This window comes from Chiloscyllium punctatum, chromosome 22, assembly GCF_047496795.1.
Source record: "Chiloscyllium punctatum isolate Juve2018m chromosome 22, sChiPun1.3, whole genome shotgun sequence".
NCBI classification, from domain to species: domain Eukaryota; kingdom Metazoa; phylum Chordata; class Chondrichthyes; order Orectolobiformes; family Hemiscylliidae; genus Chiloscyllium; species Chiloscyllium punctatum.
Genome location: NC_092760.1, coordinates 77,618,730 through 77,634,718, shown reverse-complemented (window position 1 = coordinate 77,634,718; position 15,989 = coordinate 77,618,730). Strand labels below are relative to the sequence as shown.

The 15,989-nt window shown below is 40.2% G+C and overlaps 1 protein-coding gene across 1 annotated transcript in view; it reads right to left on the bottom strand.

Moving 5' to 3' along the window:
- Nucleotides 1–15,989, bottom strand: part of hsd17b12a (hydroxysteroid (17-beta) dehydrogenase 12a) — a 160,780-nt gene that overhangs the window by 100,777 nt on the left and 44,014 nt on the right. Inside the window, exons 2-3 of the mRNA XM_072592668.1 lie at nt 12,810–12,856; nt 12,418–12,493 (exon numbers count right to left, since the gene is read on the bottom strand). Of these exons, the coding sequence (XP_072448769.1) occupies nt 12,418–12,493; nt 12,810–12,856 (123 nt within the window). The remainder of the gene's footprint in view (nt 1–12,417; nt 12,494–12,809; nt 12,857–15,989) is intronic.

Here is a 15,989-nt window from a genome sequence, read left to right as displayed (position 1 = left end):
TATTTATTTGCTACTACATATCAAAGAAATGTAGAAGTCACGTAGGCGATGACTTTACCATCAAATAATTTTTTCAATGTGTATGTACGTACTGGTGACATAAATCTCTCTACCAAACAAACTGAAGCTGACAACTCAACTCTGTTAAGTCTTCAATACCAAGTAAATAACTGGGAAGCGCAGAACATTGTAATTGGTTATTACTCATACTTCATTATACAATACAATGCAAACTTCACAGAATCTGTGCAGTAGAAAATTTTGTCAGAGTAAAGTCAATATAGATTCACGTAGGAGAAGTCTATTTGTGACAATCTTTGTTCAGCATCACTCCCAAACTAATCTGGTGAGGTTTCCAAAACCCAGTAGTTAAATGCGCAGATGTTACAAAGCTAATGAAGCTGGTAGACTGCAAAATTACACAAGATAAGCAATAACAAGATTTGCGAATTCAATACTGGTACCAGATGTCAAATGGAATGCAGTAGAATACAAAAAGTATACCTCATGTGGGCGCCAAAAGCTGAAATGATTAGCACTGGAAAGAAACAATATGTATGGAAAATGTCTATGTTCCTGAGTAATAAGAGATAATCACAACATGATCAGAGGCAGAATGTAAATCAGGTGCTGAAATGTATTTAAAAGGCAAGAGAGAGCCAAAAGCAAGTTAGTGGTCATGCCATGTATACTTCTGGTCACATAAAAATGAAAATGTTGCAGAACTGCCATAGAGTCAGAGTTGTATAGCACGAAAACAGACCCTATGGTCTAACTTGTCTAACCAGATATCCTAAATTAATCTAGTCCCATTTGCCAGCATTAAGTCCATATCCCTCTAAACCCTTCCTATTCATATACCCATCCAGATGCCTTTTCAATGTTATTGTACCAGCCTCCTCCACTTCCTCTGGCAGCTCATTCCATAGAAGCACAACCCTGTGAAAAAGTTGCCCCTCAAATCTCTTTTATATCTTTCCCCTCTTACCTTAAACCTATGCCCTCTAGTTTTGGACTCCCTCACCCCATGGAAAAGACTTTGGTTATTCATCCTATCCATGCTCCTCTTGACTTTATAAACCTCTAACTTCCAAAGACATGAAAGTTAGGTGAATTGGATTAAATTACCCAGTGATCTGGAGAAGTAAAAAGATGTGCAAGACAAGTTTTTCTCCCCCACCCCGAAAAGAGAAGGTGGTACGCGCCTGGAACAAGTTGCCAGAAGAGGAAATAGAAGCAGATAAAGAGTCAGAGATGTACAGCATGGAATCAGACGCTTCGGTCCAACGTGCCCATGCAGACCAGATATCCCAACCCAATCTAGTCCCAACTACCAGCCCGTATCCCTCTAAACCCTTCCTATTCATATAACCATCCAGGTGTCTTTTAAATGTTGCAATTGTACCAGCCTTCACCACATCCTCTGGCAGCTCAGTCCATACATGTATCACCCTCCCTGTGAAAAAGTTGCCCTTTTAGGTCTCTTTTATATATTTCCCCTCTCACCCTAAACCTAGGCCCTCTAGTTCTGGACTCCCCCACCCCAGGGAAAAGACTTTGTCTATTTATCCTATCTGCCCTTAGCCTCGGATGCTCCAGGAAGAACTCAAATCCTCCAACCCTGGCAACATCCTTGAAAATCTTTTCTGAACCCTTTCACGCTTCACAAAAATAGCAACTTTTAAGAGGCATTTAGACAGATACAGGACAGGCAGAGAACAAAGGTGTACAGACCACATGCAAGCAGATTGAATTAGTTTAGAATGTCATCATGCTTGGCACAGAGTAATAGAGCACGGAAACAGTGCTGACCAGACATCGCAGTCTGACCCAGTCCCATTTTGCCAGCATTTGGCCCATATCCGTCTCACCCTTCCTATTCATATACTCATCCAGATTTGGATGGGTATATGAATAGGAAGGGTTTGGAGGGATATGGGCCAGGTGCTGGCAGGTGGGACTAGATTAGATTGGGATATCTGGTCGGCATGAACAGGTTGGACCGAAGGGTCTGTTTCTATGCTGTACATCTCTATGAGGCTATGCCTTTTAAAGTGTTGTAATTATACTCACTTCCACCACTTCCTCTGGCAGCTCATTCCAAAAACGCTTCGGCTTCTGCAAGAAACAGTTACCCCTCAGGTCCTTTTTAAATCTTGCTCCCCTTTCACCTTAAAACGATGCCCTATAGTTTTGGACTCCCCCCATCAAAGGAGAAAGACCTTGGCTTTCATCCTATCCATGCTTCTCATGATTTTATAAACCTCTAATTTCACCTCAGCCTCTGACACTCCAGGAAAACAAAAGCCCCAGCCTATTCCATCTCTCCCTATATAGCTCAAACCCTCCAACCCTGGCAACATCCTTCAAACGTTTTTCTGAACCTTTTCAAGTTTCACAACATCCTTCTTAAAATGGGAAGACAGAATTGTACAAAAGTGGCCTTACCAATGCCCTGTACAGCTGCAACATGATATCCCAACTCCTATACTCAATGCACTCTCAATGAAGACAAGCATGCCAAATGCATTCTTCACCACCGTCTACAAGCAACTCCACTTTCAAGGAACTATGCACTTGCATCCTAGGTCTCTTTACATAGCAACATTCCTCAGGACCCTGCCTTACAAAAATGCAACACCTTGCATTTATCTATATTAAACTCCATCTGCCACTCATCGGCCCAAATGCCCATCCGATCAAAGTCCCACTGTACTCTAAGATAACCTTCTTCATAGAGCACTACACCTCCAATTTTAGTGTCACCTGCAAACTTAGTAACCATGCCCATCCAAATTATTAATATAAATGATAAATAGCAGTGGACCCAGCAGCAATCCTTGTAGCACACAGCTGGTCACAGGCCTTCAGTCCACAAACCAATCCACTACCACAACCTTCTGGTGAGCTGAAGGATCTGTTACTATTCTGTACTGTTCTTTGCTTACTATTCACACACAGCCATTGTTGCTTATTAACACAAGTAACCTTTAATTCTTATTGAGTTGAAAAGAAACAGAGTTGTATTTATTTTGCTGTCTGCATGAAAATTAGGATTTAACTTTACCTGAATTTTATTGGCATTTTGTTCCAATACCTTGAATCAAGTAACATATCTTTGCCACCTGAAATAAGACCAAAAGATATGGGAACAAGAGTAGGTCATTCCACCCCCCTCAAGCCTCCACTGCCATTGAATAGGATCATATAAAATCAGACATTCCTCGCACTGACTTTCCTGCCCTTTCCCCGTACCCTTTGATTCCCATACTGATCAAGAATCTATCTCAGCCGTAAATATGCAGAAGCATTGTATCCCCACAGTTCTTTGTGACAAGGAGTTCTGAGGTTTTTAGATCCTGAGAGAAGAAATTCCTCCTCACCTCCATCTTAAACTGGCACTCATTTATTCTGCGACTATGCCCTCAGGTCCTAAACCGTGCTCTGGCAATGTAATCTAACTTAAGAACAACCCCTTTGTCTGCCTACGCAGAATTTTGTCAGCCATTGCCACATCATCAGCATAAATACCACCTTTTCCTGGCTACTTGCCGTTCTGAAGAATGATCATTGGACTTAAAATATTAACTGTCTTTCTCGCCCCACAGATGCTGCCAGACCTGCTGAGTTGTGTGCATGTCTTCCAACATACAAGACTGACAGAAAAGCATGTAAATATGCTAACTTTGCTGAATAATAGATAGCATTAGAAACAGTTGTGGTTTTGGCCTGCTCGGGGATATAACATAAAAAGTTAGTAACTTTTGAAACATTTTTCCTGCTTTGGAAAAGGCATTTAATGTTTGTAGACATTATGCAAGATGTCCCTACAGTTCTGTAAATTTACCCAATATTCTTTTTCATCTTTGGGAAGTATAATTTACACTACGTGCTGAAAATAAACAGTGTTTTAGCAATAAACACACCTGCTCACATAAAACTGTTAAACAATGTAACCTTAATAGTTTCAATAACTACTTTAAAACTAAATTCACATTCCTACTGTAGGGCTTGAATAGCAGCACTCAGTGTGCACTGTACTGAGATTGGCTAAAATGACTTACCTTTCCAACGGTTTGAAATCAATTCACTAACACAAACATAGGAATTCATACATCAAACACTGCAGCAGATTTAAAGCTAGAGGAAGACAAATCATGACAATTTTTAAATACCATTTACAAGGGTAATACTTCAATCAGGCCAAACAGGATTATACATTTTAGTGTTCGCAGACTCTCAATTAAATACTCAGCTTACACATGTACAAACTATGTAACTTTCTTTCAGTGTGGCATACATATTATATTTGAGTGTTAAGTTTGAACATTCTTAGTTTCATTTAATCCCTTCTTCCTTTAATTATTTTTCACAATCAAAAGTGAGATATGAATGTTTCTTGCCCATCAATATTTATTCAGTATAAGACAGTTGCATTTAAATAAAGCTCCTTCTCGTCTGCTCAACCATGTGCCATAACAGTGCTCTGAACCAATGTAAACATTTCCAATATCTATCATTACAACCCTGCCAACTACCTGTAAAGTGGTAAATTATGAAAGTCTGTCATGACGTGGGTTGAAACTGGCCAATGTAGAAAAGACTTACATTCAAAAGTCAAATTGCATAGAACTTACCATTTCCATTTATTCATTCTCTGCATGCAAACATTGCTGGCAAATATTACCTGCTCCTGGCTGTCTTTTCAAGACAGCCAGGACATAGAAAAGCTCCTGTGCTTTGCAAAGTGACACCAACTGTCCCATCATGTAGGGATCTCCAAGTTTATGAATTCTCACTAATGAAGAAACAACGTCATACCCAGTTTAGAATGAGTCATACTTGGAGAATGTGATGGGGATTTTGCTCCACAAGACCTACTGTCAGTCACTTCAGTGATCTCAAGTCTTTCGTTTGGAAAATTATTGCCAAAGAAACCAGTGAATTGCTGTAGTGAACCCTGTAAAGACTGCCCATTACCAGTGATGTTTGTTACTGAAGTGAATGGCTGTTGGGTCTGTGGCGAGATGCAGAACAAGCAATGTACTGTGACCTGTACACTATCAAACTTTTACAACATTGTTGGAATTGCACCCATCAAGGCAACTTCCAGACAACTTAGTGCTTTGTAGGTAGTGGAAAAAATTGGGAATCAGCAAGTTGGCCATTTAAGAAAAACTCAGTAATTCTAATTACAATTAAAGGATTGATCTACTTCAGTTTCTGATTGACGGTAACCATCACAGTGGCTGGGAGTTTTTTTTCATTTTTATTATGGGTTATGAGTGTCATTGGCAATGGGCATTTATTGCCCATCCTTAATTGTCCTCAAAAAGGTGGCAGTGTGACATCATCTTAAACTGCTGCAGTCAATGTGATGTGATGCGATGCAGGAGGGGGGGATTCCAGGATTTTAATGATCTTCAGTGAAAGATCTAGTGCCATGTCAGAATGATTGGTGATCTGGAGGAGAACAAGTTGATGGTCATGTTTCCACACATCTGCTGGCTTTGTCCATCAAGGTGGCACAGATTATGGTTTGGAAGGTGTTATCAAAGCAGATGTAGTAAACTCCCACAGAGCAGTTTGTGAATTGAACACAACGCTTCTATTCTGCAATTATAATGAAGGAAGCAGATGGAATGGGGTGAGAAATCAAGCAGACTGATTTTTTTCAATGACTGAGTTTTCATTATCTCATTAAGACAAGTGGATCATACTCCACCACACTAACTTGGTCCTTGTAGGTGTTGGGTTACTCGCCACAGAATTCCTAATTTCTGACCTGTTCTGTGGCCACATTATTTGTATGACTGGTCCAGTTCAGTTGCTAGTCAATGGTAACTTCCAGGATGTTGCTAGTGAAGGATTCAGTGATCATTAAGCCATTGAATATCATGGGGACATAGTTAAGATTTTCATTTGTTGAGGATGTGGTTATTGCCTGTGAGATGAAAGGTGTGACTTAATATATAAATGATTATAATTTTTAGCATTTGGATTTCGAAACAGTAATGCATATGTTGCTTAATAGTGTGAAGGATTCAAAATGAACAAGGTCAAAGATTCCTATAAGAACCACGATCTAATCTAGTCTGTGTCAGAGAACAGGTGACTGCAGGCCTCTTGCATGTTAGTAGAAGATTGTTTTTCTGTGAGGTTTACAGTACAGACAAAACGTTGAAAGTCATTAGATTGCTTTTGGTTTAGAATAATCCAGGATTGACTTTTATAGTGATATAGAAAATAGGAGCAGGAATGGTCAATTAGCCCTTTAAGCCTGCTCCACTATTCAATATGATCATCCAACTCAGTACATGTCCCTGCTTTCTCCCCATACCCATTGATCTCTTCAGCCTTAAGGACCAAACCTTAGGGAAACCCAGAACTCGAAAGCTTTGAGAGAGATTTGGAGGAGACTTGACTGGGGTTAGAGTAAGTAGTTTCATTCCTGGAAAGGAGTGAAGGACAGATTGGAAAAGCTCAAATACATTGGTGTAAATGTTTAGCTTGTAAAGCTCACTGACCATAAGAGTTTGATTAGAAAACTGCAGATTATTACGAGACAAAGTCTAAGCTTTCAATTTCATGAGTATTTACATAAGATGACTTCACATTTTACAGGACAGAACTGTAAAGACACAGTCAAGTTGAATCAATTATTTGAGAGAAGGATAATTTCTGAATTTGAAATGTTGTAAAATAATGTGTAACAAGGGAGCAAGAGAATAAAGAGAACTACAGGCCTGTCAGCATTACATTAGAAATAGATTCTGTTTCCCTATCATTAAAGTATGTGAGAAATGGGCACTTGGATAATCATGATCTAACTGTGCATAAATAGCATAGATTTGCAAATAGAAAATTGAGTGCGACAAACTGGTCAGACTTTTTTCAGGATATTGTTAATAAAAATCAAAAAAAAGGAGTCAATTAAGTATTATACTTGGATTTTCAGAAGGCTTTTGATAAGAACCCCACAAGAAATTGCTTGCAAGATTAAAGTATGTAGGATAGGAGTTATCAGCACGAATTAGGATTGACTGATAGGCAGAGAACCAAGGGAAGGAATAAACACATTATTCTTCTGTTGCCTGGCTCTGACTAGGGAGATACTGCAAAAATCAGAACCTGAGCCACAGCTGGCCCACATATTTGTCAGTGATTTGAATGTGGGGAGCAATGGAGCTCTTGTGGTATCACCAATTTTGGACCACAAGACCCAGGTTCAAGACCTACCTGCACCAGAGATGTGCAACAACGTCTCTGAGCAGGTTGATTATAAAATATCAATACCCCCTATCTGAACATAAACCAGCAATCATCTTGGCTTTAACTGTTCTTGTGGCACAGCGGTAGTGTCCCTACCTTGGACCAGAAGACCTAGGTTCAAGTCACACCTGTTCCGGACGTGTTCAATATAGTATATCCGAGCAAGTTAATTTTTTTAAAAAATGAACGTGGGAACCAAATGTAATATTTACCAATTTGCAGTTGATGCAATGCTAAGCAGAAAGATGCAAGAAAGACTTAGAGTGTTCAGGAGGATTTGAACAGGCTTAGTGACTTGGCAAAAACAGGTTAGTAGAAGGAACGATGTTCAGCGTATTTCTTAAATGTTAAGGAGGTTAGAAAGTGTACAAAAGCATCTACATATCCTTGTCAATAAGTCACTGAAGGCTAACATACAGGTGTACCAAACTATTTACAGACAATGGAATGTTAACCTTTTATTTGAAAAGGATCAGAGTACAGGAGTAATGAAGTCTTGCTTAAATTGTAGAGAAGCATGGTTAGACAGCTACCCTGGAATACTGTATGCAGTCTTGGTCTCCTTATCTCAGGAAATGTTATTACCATAGCAGGTATACAACAAAGATTCATCACACCTGCTCCCTGTATGGTGGGATTATCCTACAAACTGGGCCTGTATGCTCCAGAGTTTCAAAGAATGAGAGATGATCTAATTGAAACCTACAAATTAAAAAAGGGATAGACAGTGTATATGCAGCCAAGAGATTTTCCTTGGATGGGGCGTCTAGAATCGGGGGAACAATTCAAAAATAAGGTGATGCTCTTTAGGTCCGAAATTAGGAAAAGCATTTTGTCTCAGAGGATGGAGCGTTTTTGGAAATCTCTATCACAAAGACTAAGCTACCTCAGCTCTCCGACTGTGTTTAAAATATAGATTCACAGATTTCTGATTACCAATAATGTAAGGGGTATGGGGCTAGCATGAGTAAATGTCATTGAAGTGTTTGATTATTGATTACTACATTGGATTGCAGAGCAGGCTCAACAGGCAGAATGCATTCCCCCTGTTCCTAAGTTCCTATATTCTGGGGAATAAAAGAGACATTTTACAGTATTTTATGATTTTTCATATGGGATTTGGATAGCTTTGTTCACTTGATTAAATGAGTTCATAAAATAATTTAAAAAGTTCTGTTTTATTGTTCAAGAATCTGCAGCCTGTGCAACCCTATGCACACTGAGGTCTCAGTTCATGACCACCATAGAGTTTTTTTGGATCTACCAAGGCAGGTTTCATTCTAGCTTGTCCCTTAGCATCAGCTGGGAACATAACACCTGGCATTTGAGATATGTTACTTGCCATTTTATCAACCCAAGTCTGAATTATGTCCAACATTTGCTGCAAATACACAGGACAACTTCAGTACCTTATTGGGATAGTCCTGCTACAGCTTCATCTGAACACGAGTGTATCAGAAGGAATGATCACCACAGTTTTAGATTCACAGAATAGAATCCTTACAATGTGGGAAAAGGCCTTTCGACTCTTGGAATCTGCACCAACCCTCTGAAGAGCATTCTGCCTAGACCCACCCATAGCCCCATCCCACCCTATCCCCATAAACCCGCACAGGGTATTACTTAACTACCCAGCCTGCACACCCCTGGACACACCAGGACAATTTAGCATGGCCAACCCACCTAATCTACACATCTGTGAATTTGGGAGGAAATTAGAGCACCCGGAGGAAACCAATGCAGACATGGGGAGAGTGTACAACCTCCACAATAGTAACCCAAGGGTGAAATCGAACCAGAGACCCTAGTTCCCACAGGCCACAGTGCTAACCCCTGTGCCACCTGCCTTTTTGGAGACCAAGTCTAATTTTCACATGGAGACCATCCTCCATAGTGTTATGTGACAAGATTCTTGATCTGAATGGGATAGATTTCAGAGAGATCTAGCAAAACACAAAGCAAACATCCATGAAGTACTGTGGGCCAACACCCGCAGCAGAATTGCATTCCAACACAATCTGCAACCTCATGGCCCAGCATATCCCCATTCCACCATTAACAACAACTCAGCGATCAACCCTGGCCAAATTAAGACTGCAGCAGGACAGCATCAGGCATATCTAAAAAGGAGGCACCAACTGACATGAAGCTCCAACATAGGACTTGCAGCATAAACAGAAATGATGGACATGGTGAAACAAATCCATAACCAAGTGAGCAGATATCTGATCTGCAGTCCAGCCACATCTAGTTAGGAGTAGTGGTAGACACTCAGACAACTCACTAGAGAAGGTGGCTTCATAAATACCCCAACTGTCAATGATGGGGGAACCCAACACATCAGTGCAAACAATAGGCTGAAGTAATTGCAACAATCTTCATCAGAAGTGCAAGTAAACAACCCATCTTGGCCTTCTGCAGGAGGTTCCCAGGACCACAGATGCCAGCCTTCAGCCTGTTCAGTTCACTCCACATGATATCGAATAGTAGATGGTTGCACTGGAAAACACAAAGGCCATGGGCCCTAGCAATATTCCGGCAATAGTACTAAAGATTTATGCGCTAGAACTTGCCAAACTTTTCCAGTACAAACACAATACTAACAAAGACCTGACAATGTGATAAATTGGACACAAAAAAGACAAATCTAGTTCTGTCAACTACCACCCCATTAGTTTATTTTCAACCATCAATAAAGTGATGGAAGGTGTCAAGTGATAGCAAACAGTATTGCTTAGCAATATCCTCCTCAATGGCACTCAGTCTAGGTTCTGCCAGGACCACTCAGCTCCTGACCTTGCTTGAACCAAGACTGTAGCATGAACAAAACAGAACTCCAAAAGGTGGTTCATCAAGGCCACATTTGACCAAGTGTAGCATGAAGGAGTTCCAGCAAAATTTCAGTCAATGGAAGTCTAGGCCCTGCTGCTTGGAGATATATTTAACATATAGATAGTTGGAGTTGTTGAAGCTCACTCATCTCCAGGACATCTCTGCAGAAGTCCCTCAGGGTAGTGTCCTAGGCTGAAATCAATTTAACTCTCATCATGAGTGTATGTTTACTGATTGCACAAAATTCAGCAACATTTGCAATACCTCAGGCACGGATACACTCCATGTCCAAATGCAATTAGACCTGGATAATATCCAAGCTTGGGTCTCTCCACGCTTCAGGCTCACTGCCTTTATTCCTGATGAAGGGCTTTTGCCCGAAACATCGATTTCACTGCTCATTGGATGCTGCCTGAACTGCTGTGCTCTTCCAGCACCACTAATCCAGTAAGTGACATTCATGCCAGGCAATGACCATCTTCAAAAGGGAATCCAACTATCACCCCTCGATACTCGATAACATGACCAACATTGAATCCCCCACTACTAACATCCTGGGGTTACAACTGTGCAGAAACTGAACTGACCTAGCTATATACTGTGGCTATAAGAGTAGGTCAGAAGTTAGGAGTGAGCAATACGTCCAGGCTCTCTAAAGCCTGTCCATTATCTACAAGATGCAGTGTGATGGATAAATCCCATTTGCCTGAATGAGTGCAACTGCAACAAAAGTGAAGACCTCTGACACTATCCAGGATAAAGCAGCCCACTTTGACAGGTACCAGATCCATAACATCTAGTCCCACCAACAATGCTCAGTAACAGCAATACGTATGAACTACAAAGTTACATCAGAGAAATTCACTGAGGCTTCTTAGAGAGCACCTTCCAAACGTACGACCACTACTATCGAAAAAAGACAAGAATAGCATGCACGTAGGAACACCACAACCTACAAACCCCCTCCAAGCCACTTATCACCTTGATTTGTATCGCTGCTCGGTCAGTCCGTTGGGTCAGAATACTGGAATGTCTTTGCCAACATCATACGGCTGGCAGAGATCAAATCCAATGAAAAAAAAATCTGGAACTGAAAGCTAGACTTGTAATATGCCCATGAAACTGTGACTGCCATTAAACTAAACACTATCTGGGATTCTCCAGTCCCTTGTTGGTCTGGCCTAAATATTCCTCCTGACCCACAGCAACTGTTCTCTGAAGAAGTGACTTGGTCAAAAACAATTAGGAGCAAGTAATAAATGCTACCTTTAACATCACATTTTTGTTAAAGAATTGTCTGTTTGGATGAGGAAATGCCCTAACTTATACAACACACATTTGATCCTAATTTAGCTGAAGTATCTTCAGATTATAGTTATCAACTCAGTTGGAGGAAAACGTAGCTATCATTCTACTTTAAGTACTGTCTGGGGTGTGAGTTGGACCACACTGTTTTTAAAAGAATGAGATAGAATAGTGCACAGATAACACACTTACCCTGCTGAATGCAAAAAGTTGATTCCTGGTGCATTACTATAAGAAGTTTCACCAATAACATTAATATAAATCTTTACTGTTAGTTATGCATTATAAGGTTAGTAAATTTTCAATGCTGATTTCAGCCAATCTCAGTTTTTAAATCAATGCGTAGCCTCTACGCTGGAGTACTGTTGATCAACACTAATAACCTGTCCGCTAACATTTCATTCTGCGTTTTTAATGAATGGGTCAATGCTATTCAGTAAACACAGCCAGACTCTCCCCTTCTTTCCACCACAGATTTTTTTTTTTTTTAAGATTACATTAGATTACATTACAGTGTGGAAACAGGCCCTTCGGCCCAACAAGTCCACACCGACCCGCCGAAGCGCAACCCACCCATCCCTAACATTTACCCCTTACCTAACACTACAGGCAATTTAGCATGGCCAATTCACCTGACCTGCACATCTTTGGACTGTGGGAGGAAACTGGAGCACCCGGAGGAAACCCACACAGACACGGGGAGAATGTGCAAACTCCACACAGTCAGTCAGGAATTGAACCCGGGTCTCAGGCGCTGTGAGGCAGCAGTGCTAACTGCTGTGCCACCGTGCCGCCCACAAACACAGTTATCCTCCCCAAACACAGCTACATAAACATTCAGGTGTTTTCCTTGATTGGTAGAAATATGATTGGATTTGGATTTTTCTGAGCTTATCCCAACATGACCTTGTTGAAAGTGTGTATCAGTGGATATTAGATGGTAATAAAGGAGGAAGTGGGGAGAAGCAAAAAAAAAGGAAGAGAAACAGAAGAAAAGGTATGACTTACTTATTTCGTTAGCAACTTGGTCCAATTTTTCTTGGGATCTGCTGATAAGGACGGTATTCATACCATGCTTGGCAAGCTATTGTGTAAATGAAAAAGTCAAAAATCAAAACAAAATCAAAGTTACAGGTAAATAACATTTTAACAAGTCCAAATATATAAAGTTGCTTCAATTTTCTTTGGTATCCTATATAAAACGCTTTATGGCTGAACAGAAATATAACAGACATTTTATTTATATATATATTACATCTACATAGATACACATTTGTTCTAAGGTAATTAATTAGCACAAAATTGCGAAATTTCATCCTGAACAAAGAGAAGATTTGTTTACCTTAAACAGTGTGCAGAAAGAATGATTAATTAAAACCATGACTAATTTTCTAACATACCTCCTTTGCATAAGCCTTCCCAATTCCATCAGTTGCTCCTGTAACAACTGAAACAAAAAAAAGTTCATCTTTAACAGCTTAAAGAATCTATAATGAACAATCAATATAAGATCACAAGTGTCTTTCTGATAAATCAAAATGCAAATGGAACTTCAGAAATATTTTATAACAAGACTTCTGCTCTTTTCCTCCCCAGTTTGCATAAAATGGCCAAGTTTAGCTCCCTACATAGGTATTCCAAAAGTTTTTTTTTAAATGCTTTAAATGAAAATAGTATGCTGTGCTCTGGAATACTGGAAGTGCATGGAAACAATGTCAATAGCAACTTTCAAGAGAATTTGATAAATACCTGAAGGAAACTAAGTTGTGAGGCAATGGAGTAAATAGTGGGAAAGTGGGACTTACAAAACCAATGTACTGAAGAGCAGGAATAGACACTCATTCAAATTGGCTCCTCCTATGCTCCACCATTGTATGATTAAGGTTTAACTCTTCCAGCATTTGGAAACTACCAAATGAGGTGGACCTTCATTAAATCAGATTTTGCTTATAGTGGTTAAGGAGAACTAAAATATTCAATTATCTAAAAGCATTATTACACCAGGACCCTGGACAGAGGGGGAACATCAGAACCTGTGGCTTGTAGGAGGCCTGCTACGCTCAGACCATGCCTAAAAGCATCAGAACTCATGATTTCTGTTCCTGACCTTGATTCAAACTAGGCAGGAGAAATCCACAGCATGGTGGTTGAAAAGCCCATCGCCTAAAAGAATTTGAACTTGTAACAGCAATTTTGTTGGAACATGAACATCAATAGACAACAAATGATGCGTCGATTAAGAATTTTCTGTTGCTTGCTATTGCACCAATGGACAATACTTGTTGGATAAATGTTCTGTTAACCAGTAGCAATAAGGTTAACTTGATGAACTAGATAAAAAGAAAGGAGGGCTTGTCTAAGGGTAGTGCCCCCATTTCTGAGCCAGGAGGCCCAAGTTTAAGTCCAATCTACTCTAGAGATGCATTATCACATCCATTATAATCACTACAAATCTGTGTTAGACATCTTAAGTATTGACAGTGTTGTGGTTCTGGCATCAGATGAACCTGAAGCTTGCAAAGTCAAATCTCATGGTAAGTTGAGAAAATCCAACAAATTTGGTCATTTGTGGATTGGTGCCAGTCAGGAAAACCAAAATGTGAAAGTGCTAATTTGCCAGAAATACAATATATTCACTCAACTCCTAGAGGAAAAAGAAACTGATCATCTCACTCCAGGTTCATTTATATGCGACCCCAGTGCAAAACTGCTTTCTAACTCAATGCTGTCTACTGGTTAAATGAAGTCCTTGACTTTAAAAAATATGTTGCAATGAGGATGCACCACCATCTTTGTAGGGCAAGCGTAGTCATATCGCCATACACATCTAGAATACAAAGTAGAATATTTTATTAATGTACACAATAGATTTTAAAGATTGTAACAGACTGGCATCACTACACATAGAATTGTTACAACAAAGGAGGCCATTCAGCCTTTGTCTGTACCAGCTCTCTGCAAGAGCCATTCAACTTTCACCACTCCCCTGCAGCCCTGCAAATATTTTCTTTTAAAAATGAAAATCTATTTTGCAGCATCTTACACTTCCAATGACCCAGCTGGAAAATCAAAGAGATTATTTTTGCGGAAAAAACTACAGCCTGTAATTCTCAAAACAGAAAAAAAAGACCAAATTACAAATTTAAAGTACATGTTATTTCAATTGAGAGGTTTGTGACAACCTGATAACATTTGCTATCAGCGAGAGTTATTCCTACTTGCATGAACAGAAAAACAGTGCTTCTGTAACCTGCAAGGAGCAGTCCTATTTTTAGCTGAGCCTATCCATTCAAACTATAAATGCACAAAAATTTATATTGTAAAAGCTCCGTGTACACCTGGGATATTTTTAGCTCGTGCGTTTTTATTTTTGACATCGCCTGCCTGAATTGTGACTGCAATGCCCACGCCTGAGAGCTTAGTTATTCTGGGCAGGTCCTCGTGACCTTTATCTGTGCAGTAAGACTCCATTGATTAGCGGCTAATACCACTGCAAAATCGTGACAGATGCATCCCATCCAAGAGCAAAGGTCTGACTGACAAGGGCTTCAGCAGCACGCCTGCCGCAGGGGAGGAGGGGGCGATCTGTTACAGGAGGAACGAAGTTGCTATTTCCATCTCTTGGCTTCTAAAAATAGAAGCATCCCGATTGATTCCATCAAACCAAGCAAAACAAGCGCTCTCTTGTGCTGGATTTAGAAGCTGCTGGAGTCTCTGGAGCATGTGTTGCCGCATCTTTAATGAAAAGGGGACCGCGAGTTACAAGAAAAATCAGCCTTCCAAAGTGAAAACCAAAAAAAGGGGGGGGGGGGAAGGATAATTTGAGAAGTAGAACAAACCCTGCTGCCTCCTCCACACCCCGTTCCACCCCCCCCCGAAGAAAAATTAAAGAACATGAGAAAAAAAATTACATCATTTTACACAGCTCCATCCCCTCCTCGCGTGTGAACAACAAACGCAAAAAGGTACAAGCCATCCACCCGTGACAGACGACAATAAACGGTGCGTAAGCAGTTGCGCAGGGAAGCATGCCTGGGATGCGGTGAGGATCTGCAAACCAAGGGCTTTTTGCTTCACCACTGATATCTCATCAAAACGTTCTAGTTCAGTAAATAAATGGAGAGAGAGAGGAGAAAATCTTGCCCCCGTCACATTTATAGCAATTGATAGCTTGCCAGCGAGATGCAGATGAATATTTTATGAGTCAAAAATGGCATTCAGGTGCCTAAAAATAGCTTCCACTGCAGACCTGTCAGATGGGGCTGCGAGCTGGACTGGAATACCTGAGCATGCCTCCGCTGCAGTTCAGAGATTTTTATGCAAGTCTATATATAAAATCCAACCTGTAGCTATGAAAAGAAACTTCAGCAGAATTTTTTCTTATGAAAACTAGCCAAAAGTTAGCAAAATGTACAAGCAGACATCTGCTTATAAAATGACAACAAACTTTAACATTGTGTTTAAAAAGTCCAAAGAACCTCATGGGAGCCTCAAAATTCAACACAGAGCTACATAAGGAATTAAGAGTCTAAAGATGGCCATGAAACTATTGATGATTGTCAGGAAAAGCCCATCTAGTT